This window comes from Melospiza melodia, chromosome 5 (genome assembly GCF_035770615.1).
Source record: "Melospiza melodia melodia isolate bMelMel2 chromosome 5, bMelMel2.pri, whole genome shotgun sequence".
NCBI lineage: Eukaryota > Metazoa > Chordata > Aves > Passeriformes > Passerellidae > Melospiza > Melospiza melodia.
The window spans coordinates 72,643,686-72,652,494 of NC_086198.1; the positions used below are offsets into that span (position 1 = coordinate 72,643,686).

The window sequence follows — 8,809 nt, forward strand, 5'->3', positions numbered from 1 at the left end:
ACACACATCTAGATATACATTCTCAGACCAGGCTTGAATCATACAGCAACAACGACCAAAAAGACCTTTTCATCTAAAAATACTTCCTGCCTTACATCACTCTCTTAAAATTTAAAAAAGCTCCAGAAGGTGTGATTTCTTTCCGATAAGTTTGTTGTGGGAAGAAAGTGTCTGAACCAATTCTGTAGAAAGGCTGTAGTAAGAAAGTGTGAAAAAAATATTCACAAATCCAAATATTTCCACAGAACATTAAAATACACAAGTGCTTTTAGCACAGGTATTTGAACAGAGAAAATGAAAGGTCTTGACTGCACAACATAATGAAGCCCAGTTAATGAATCCCTGCTTATCCCTAGAACATCTGAACAAAGTGATTTGCTTTAAAGGATCTCTCCTCTATCAGAGGCAGCCTCTAGGAGATTTGGGGAAATTGTATATTAAAGGAGTTTGCAGATAATCTGAAGAATCAGAATGCTGATATTGCAGAAAAAAGCCACCCCCTAGTTTCAGGATCTCAGGACACTCACACACACTCAATATTTGGCTTCTTACATGCACATTTTAGTAAGACAGTGATATAATAAATACTAAATAAGAAGCCTTTGCATACAAGAATACATCAGTACTTAGAATACAGGATGGTCAAGAGTTCATGTGCATACTCTGAGATTAAAAATACTGACTTGACACTAACACTGAGAAATGTACAATGTATTCATGTCATAGAGTTCCTCCTGTTGAATCATCCAAGGGGCAGAGATGGACTCTCCTCAGGGAGGAGCACTCTCTTAACTGTTGTTATACATTTGCTGCTGCTTATCTAAGAGAAACATGTAACTGGAGATGACCTTACATAATCAAGAGGGTAACTCGGAAAAATGCCCAGATCGAGAGATTTTGTGCTGTACCTGCTAACAAAGACATCTTTCTATCTTACTTAGCCTTCGAAAGAAGAACTCTTGTTGTTCTCTAACTGGTATTAGAGCTCAATTAATTGTCTGGAACATGCTTACAGAAAACTAGAAATCATCCTCTAATCTCATTCTAAAGGCCATTATTTCATTTGTAATTGGATGGATTTCAATCATACTTCTCATTATGATCAAGCAGTTTCAAATCCATCTCAAAGCTAACCTTTGTGTTTTGCTCTCCTCTGTGCTCAGCATGTGGCATACAAAATTGGCTCAGAGTATGACATAAAAGATTTGCAAACCATCATTATTTTTCACTTAACTTAGGGCTTTACCTCTGGGGAAATCTGAATTTGTGTAGAAACCTCAAATCATTCTATTCTCTGTATTGCTGAATATATGTCCTAATGTAAGTATATACAGTTTTTTCTGAACATCACTCATCTAGATTTGCCTAGGAAGAAGTTTCTCAGTTCCACATATATTTTCCTCATCCACTTTGAAAACCTGCCTTTTCTTTTGGACTTTGCAATGCCTGTAGCAGAGTTCTTCATTGGAGTTACATGCCCTATGAAAAACTGTTTTCATCTGATTATTTAATTTTTCCCCTTTCTTCCACAGTATGATATTGTCAATTAAAAAATCTTTACCACCTTTTAAACCAGTCATTATTTTACAGGTTTTACTTAAGGAATTCTGTGGCAGACTTGGAAACATCTACTTTTCTGAAGTTATATATAAGATGCATATGCCTCCTTTCAAGAAAATGCTTTCTTCTGGCAAAACACTTCATGGAAATAGCAGTGGTCCTACCATTAACTCTGCTAGGAATACAAGAAGCCTTACAATCAAAGTACATTGATCTCAGTCCATGGGCCTTTCCTGAAGAACTTCCAACCTAAAACTGGGGATAGAAAAAGCAATAAGGCAGGGACACTAATTAAGGTACATATGTCTTCAAATGGGTCTCTTCATTTTGCTTATTCAAATTTCTTAGCTTAGTGCTACTGATGTAGTAGAAGAGAGCTTTTAGAAGGAAATGAGGCTAGTGGGGTGAAATTGGGTACTCTGTGTAGTGAAATAGCACAGAACAATGGAACTGAAGTTGGAGAAGAACCCAAACATGCCTCAGTTAATACTTACTAATTCAAATCTACTTTAAAAAATCAGTTTGTTACAAATTTTATCAGAATAAGGAATTAAAGACAAACTCTTCCAAGAGTAGCTTGAAAGGAAGCAAACTACTTGAGTGCTATGTGATGTGATGTGATGTAAAGAATGAAAATGAACAGGAAATTCTTCTCTGAAACATCAACTTCTTCAGGAACATTCATATTGACAGAAAGACTGTTCATTTAGCTACGACATAGAGGATAAATTCCTATCCAGAAGCAAGAGAATGTTAATCTATTGTCATTTATTAATGTAATATGAAATTACCTCATTTCAAAGTAATTTCAAAATGCAAAAAGAATCATTATTAAAATCAAATTCCCCATGATTTAAAATTGCATAAAAAGTTTCAAAGTAATGCCCTGAAACCGTCACAGGATAATTTAATTAAAAAGCATCATTCTGGGTTTTAAGAACTTCAGAAAGAGTCTGGTTGCACATTTGTTGCTGTCTGTGTGAATATTAATGATTGAAAGGCTTGAATAGCATATACAGATAAATTATATATATGAGATAAATATTTTAGAACTTTTACTTGATTTTTCTGAAGGCCTGTGTTTCTCTGACTAAGGCATTAGTGTGGCATATACTGTTTCAAATGCAGATATTCCGCTCCTTCTACAAAATAGATAGAAAACAGACATTAATAAAAGAGACCTCTTACTAAGATTTCATTCCCCTGAAATTTTCATGTGGGAAAACTGTCATTGCTGCCACCCTGCACCTACTTTGATCTACTCTGGAGATTAAACAGAATGGAATTTACAAGTATACATATTTACATGTAGGGGACAGCAGATAACATCGTAACCTCATTAGAATTAATATAATAGGAGAGGAAACATGACACGTCCCTGTACGAGAGACCTGTACAGATCTCCAGCAGAGCCCCAGTTGAATCCTTTGGCACATTTCTTTCCTCATCCAGACATGGGAATTACAACATACATATTTATACTCAGCAAATATAAGATCAATTTTGAAAAGCAAAGTTCACAGCCAATATGGAGTGTGGAGCTGTTTGATACTAGAAGGACCAATGAGCCCCTCTTGTGCAAGTAGATAGCAATGGGAACGAGACAGAATATTGAGAAATCTTAAATGACAGCAGTCTGAACAATGGGAATAATAATGTGTGGAGTTAAAAGGGACAGAGAGACAGCTTACAGCCGGCAGATCTGCACCACCTACCTGAAATACTTTAGCCAAATTGTCAAAAAGGGCTTGACCAGCGCTGACTTTATGCTTGACTCCCCTGACTGTGCCATTTTTGCTGAGGATGTTGACTCGCTTTGTACCAAACCCCTTCTCTTTAGTGGCTCTGACCAGAATGAGCAAGTCGTCCTGCTCGTTGTCATTCTCATCGCACTCCGAGCCCGCGTGCCCGTTGTGCTGCCCGTCCACCTCGCTCAGCCGGCTGGTCTGGTCGGTCTCGGAGCTGCTGGCGTACTCGGAGTCCAGCGAGTCGGCGGCCTCGCCGTCGGCGTACACCTCCTTCAGCACCCGCCCGCTGTGCGAGGACGCCACGCGGAACCGAACCTTCCTCAGCAGCCGCTCGCCGTCCGCCTTGGCCTCGCCCTTGAACATCGCCTCCTCCATGGAAATCAGCAGCTTGCATTGTTCCAGCGTGGTGCCCATTGCACTCGCCAGTCTGTCACACTTAACAACAATATCAGCGCTGTTTTCTGCTGACAGGGGTTCTCATATTAAACTAAAGAGGGTTCCCAAGAAGCCGCTGCCTTCTGCAGTTAATAATGGATGCATTTGTGCTATGGTTACCTTTAAACTAAAACCTGTAAAGTGATCTCGTTAATTAAATATTAAAAGGACATTGTGTACTTTTTAGCACTAAGGAAGAAAGCAAGAAAGGGAGAAATTATATTCATTGATTAAAATAAGGGGAAGGGAAGGGAAGGGAAGGGAAGGGAAGGGAAGGGAAGGGAAGGGAAGGGAAGGGAAGGGAAGGGAAGGGAAGGGAAGGGAAGGGAAGGGAAGGGAAGGGAAGGGAAGGGAAGGGAAGGGAAGGGAAGGGAAGGGAAGGGAAGGGAAGGGAAGGGAAGGGTTCAAAAAGCATTTGGACAATGCTCTCAGGCCCACAATGTGACCTTTGGGGTGTTCTGCATAGGGGCAGGAGCTGTACTTTGGTGACCCTTATAGGTCCCTTTGAACTCATTATATTCTCTAATTCTGTGATTCTGTAATAAACAAAATAATAGCAATTACACAAGTGTATATGAAAGCAGTTTGATTTGCTAAAAATGACAAAGAGGAAGAGTTTTTCATGAGACCTACAAAGTCAAAAGTGTTTATATTCATTGCATCTGGGGGAATCATGAAAAACTTCAGCACCTGAATCAAAGATAAGTGCATTTCTTTCATCAAAACATTTAACTCCCCTACCAGTCAAACTTCATTCACCAAAGTCTGCTTTTTACACAACCTTTTGGAGATTCAGCAAGGAGCTGCTACTTGATGGTTTTCAGTGCTGACCTTTTCACAGACTGGCAGACCAGTGGAGAAATAATGAGTCAGAACTTGTTGCACATTTATTTAATAACACAATGTTATTAAATAAAACTGAGTTGTAGCTAGCACCACACAGCAACCACAGCGTATGTTCTGCTTTGTCAGGGACTGGGCAGGGGAATCTAAACAAGGAGTAGGAGAAAGCTAACTAATTGAGGCAACAAGGATCAACAATAAGAAGTGGGGTAACATGGATTCATCCACAGGAAATCACATTGTCCTATCCTAGCAAATCACAGGTAGGGGGTGCCACAGTGTTCAGCACCCAGCTCTAGATGTAAAAATAACCAACCCACACTTGAGGTTTCTAGCTATGTCTACTCAATATCATGTAGTAGCACCTTAAACCTCCAAGCTGCTTCTGAGTTTGCATGATGATTCCTACTTACAGTGCTATTTCTGTGTTTTCTTCATTTAAAGAAAAATGCAGCATAAAGACCTTAATCCCCTTCTCACTTTCCTGACAAACATTCCCTAGACACTCTCCACAGCTTAATTTTCCCTCTAGACTCATGAATACTGAATTGCTTCCTGAAGGCTGTGACCCCACAACAGGTGTAGGCATGAAATGAGTCCCTAGATGCTCAGCCAGCCCAAAGGGTAACACCTGCACGCACAAGCAGCTGCAGAGCTTCAAGCATCTGAGACTTTCTGGTCAAGATTTTAAAAATGCAGGCTCAAATCTTTCAATAATTATGTGGGGGTTACTTTGACTTTATTTAGAACAAGAGGCATGAAATAGCCCAAATAAAATCACGATTTTTCAAGGCTGAAATCTAAAATTACTTCTCTCCCATCCACAAAATGGAAACACAATGATTAGTGGCATTTCATAGCACTCGTGTTTGCCACACTTCTTTCTACATAAGATGATTCACTGTATTATTAACAACTATAACTAATGAAGAAAAAATAGGTAAAAATAATAAGTTACAAGAGTTAAAATACATTGTTACTTATCTTTCAAAGAGAAACATCTAGTATCCAAGTCTGTATTAATATTGAATACAGTTATAAGAATATTTGTGAAATTCATTTGAGGAGGAGGATGCTGAATCACACTGATTGTCATAGCCACTTGCCCACAGGAGTTTTGACAAGAAATATATTTCATTAGTACTAAAATGTGACTCAGAACAAAGAACATTCTGTAGAAGAATGAATAGATCAAAGTATCTTTTATGGAGTCATCCAAACAGGGCTGCAAGACACCTGGAGAAATTACTCAGCCTGCTACCTATGCTGAAGTTAATTATATCATAGTATTTCCATGACTATCTGAGTGGCTTGGAAACCTGAAGTAACTTACTTTGTTCATATTGATTTTTATTTAAACAACACAAACCAACTGTCTTTCAATTAATTGCCACACATTTAAAACATCAGATCCTCTAAAACATACATATTTTGCACAAAAATTTTGACTCCAATTGGCACTATATGTCCTTTAACAGAAACCATTTTACTGCTGTTGCAGGCAATGAGTAAGCTTGTATTGTCTGGAGCACAAATAACTTGATGATACCTGAGTGACTTAGAAAGTTAATTTAGCATTGAATAAATGCAGAATTAATCAGTACCACATTTTAAAAACACTCCAAATACTGTTCACATCCTGTACTCTGTTAGTTGGAAATTAGCTCATTGTTTAGTTTCATGGCAATTCCATTATTCACTGGGAAATATTTTTATGTTCTGGTTATGACAGATAAGAAACTGTATGCATAGTTTTCTCTGCAAAAGAAAATAATTAAGCAAAGTGGAGAGTGCGTCTTGACAGAAGCATTTACATGCATAAGATTCCATCCTGGTGTTCCAGCTGTGGACCTTCTGTGAGCAAATTAGTGATTTTGGGTCTAAGTGCACATATCCGGTAGTAAACAGATTAAGACTCTAAACAGGTTGAATATGTGACATAAGACATTTGAGAGTTCAAAAACCTGAGATGCACATATTTGTACCATCTGCCTGTTGCATCCCAGCACAACAGAAAAGATAAAATTTGACTGAGCATCTCTGTTCCTCCTGTAGACTAAAACTGTATTAAATGTCTAAACTCACTCCATTTGTACAGTTTGATGCTGTACCCTGCCAACTCTTTTATTTCTGTTTATCATTTTCAGCTTTCCTACACACACTTCTGCTCATTCAAAGGCTTATCTCATTTAATGAGCAGTATCTGTTAAAAACTCAGGAGTTTTACAGTAGTGAGATATTTCTTGTCCATAATTTTAACTCTTCCTGAATCATTTGGCAATTGTAAGTTCTTGTTTCTGCTTAGTTTGGTTCTAATGCTCTGCCACTGATTAATTCAAGGACAGGGGTTCCAGCAACCATAAAGTCAAAGCACACAGGAAATAAAGTGTCTCTAGAGAGATCTCGCTTGGATAGAGAAACATTCTGTAAAAAAAAGAGCAAACACTTGTAAATAAGCTATTTCATCCATTCCTTTTTATGTGGCTGTTTCATTTCACTAGGAACTGGAGCAACACATTATCCTGATGCTGTGATAAATAATATGGCTGCCAATAAAATCCACAGATATATCGTGTTTAATATATCACGAAGTTGAAAGAAACAAAGAAGATGATGCTTCTGCTAATTGTTGACTTCTGCTGCTTCTGCTTGACATAGAACTAAGATACCAGTACTAGATGAAGACCAGGGGACAGATGCTGCACGTGGAAAACTGAAAGACAAACATTACTCTGAGACTGACATCTGAGAATTCAGGCTCCATGAAAGAAGGTACCTGCAGAGGCAATTCATTACATCTTTCATCCATGACAAAGTAGGGAAGTCTAGATAATAAACTTAGTCTCAATATTTACCTTTTAAATCGCTCATATTAGGTCAAGTGAGGCAAAGCCTTTAATACTTTTATAATGAAAAATGAAGCTAAAGTAGCAATAACATTATGCCAAGTGAGACCCTTATAGCTGTAACAGGAAGGAAAAAAAACCCAGAAGAGAATAGAAGGAAACTCTGATCTCATTTATAATTCTGATGTATTTTCTTTAATATATAGGTAAATCTTGCTGTCAGAGTTCATCATACATATACATACTTCAATTTCTACACCTTACACAGGTAGCAAATCTCCCCTAGGTGTTCCATTTCACTAAGTTTGGAGCACTACCTGCTTCGACTCTGGAAAGAACCACAAATCAATAACATTAAATTGTAGCAAAATGTTTGAAAGGGTACAGTAATCTAGACATGTATTAAGAAGCAAAGATTGTTTGCACTTTGCTGAAGAAGTGTAGAGTATGCTGTTTGAAATTATTGTTAAAAATGTACCTCATGACATTCCCATGGATCAGAGAATAAAAGGTATAAATAAATAATAAAATTTCCGGCATTCAAATAGCAGCAAAATGGAACCTGAATCATGAAATGAGACTTCAGGAGAGAATATGTAAAAAACAAAGAACAAAATGGGCTGAAATCAGCAACTACCTTCTTCATTTCTGAACGTGTCCATTTTAATAGACCAGTTTACCCTGTGACAAAGCATTATATGCTCTGCTTTGATGCACAGCGTGTGCAGGGCCATTTTGTGTGATGTATTTGCAGGTTACTAAGTATATATAACCGGCCTGTAGCTGACTTGATACCAACCACACTGGTGTCATGCATCATTAGACAGATGGTATGAATTCACAGTGACATGTCTTATGATACTAACTTTTTTTTTCACTCTACAAAGGACTGTTTGCAACTGTCTCCAACTCTATTACGCTGGCAGTAATGAAAAGCACATTCTGTAATCTCTAATTCTTAATACAAAATTAGCAGAGTAGTCATCGGGACACAGATATTCAAAAGACCTGGATTTCCCTCTTGTTGTTGGGGAGCAGGTTTATAAAAGCATGTGTGGTAAGCTGAATTTGTTCATTTTGCTACAAATAAGTTTGTGAACAATATGCTCTACACTATAGAGATTACAAAAGCAAATAAACTGAATAGTGAATGCTAACCAAACTGTTTCTATCTGAGACAGATTTAGTGCATTTCCCACATGTTCAGAGAAGGAATATTCCCATTTGCTAAGTCAGCAAAACATCTGTCTACTTTTCTGCAGGTCAAGAATCACTTTTTGACTGTAGTAAAGTTCACGAGGACACTCAGAGCATGTTCATGTCCCCATCAGAGAACTCTTGCATCTGGCAATTGTTTGTCAGGTTTAGCAGCTGCTA

General features: G+C 38.0%; 1 protein-coding gene across 1 annotated transcript in view; it reads right to left on the reverse strand.

Moving 5' to 3' along the window:
• Positions 1 to 3,879, reverse strand: part of GRXCR1 (glutaredoxin and cysteine rich domain containing 1) — a 38,982-nt gene extending 35,103 nt beyond the window's left edge. The window contains exon 1 of the mRNA XM_063158039.1: positions 3,255 to 3,879. Coding sequence (XP_063014109.1) covers positions 3,255 to 3,722 — 468 coding nt within the window. The 5' untranslated portion in view covers positions 3,723 to 3,879. The remainder of the gene's footprint in view (positions 1 to 3,254) is intronic.
• Between the last annotated feature and the right edge of the window lie 4,930 nt (positions 3,880 to 8,809).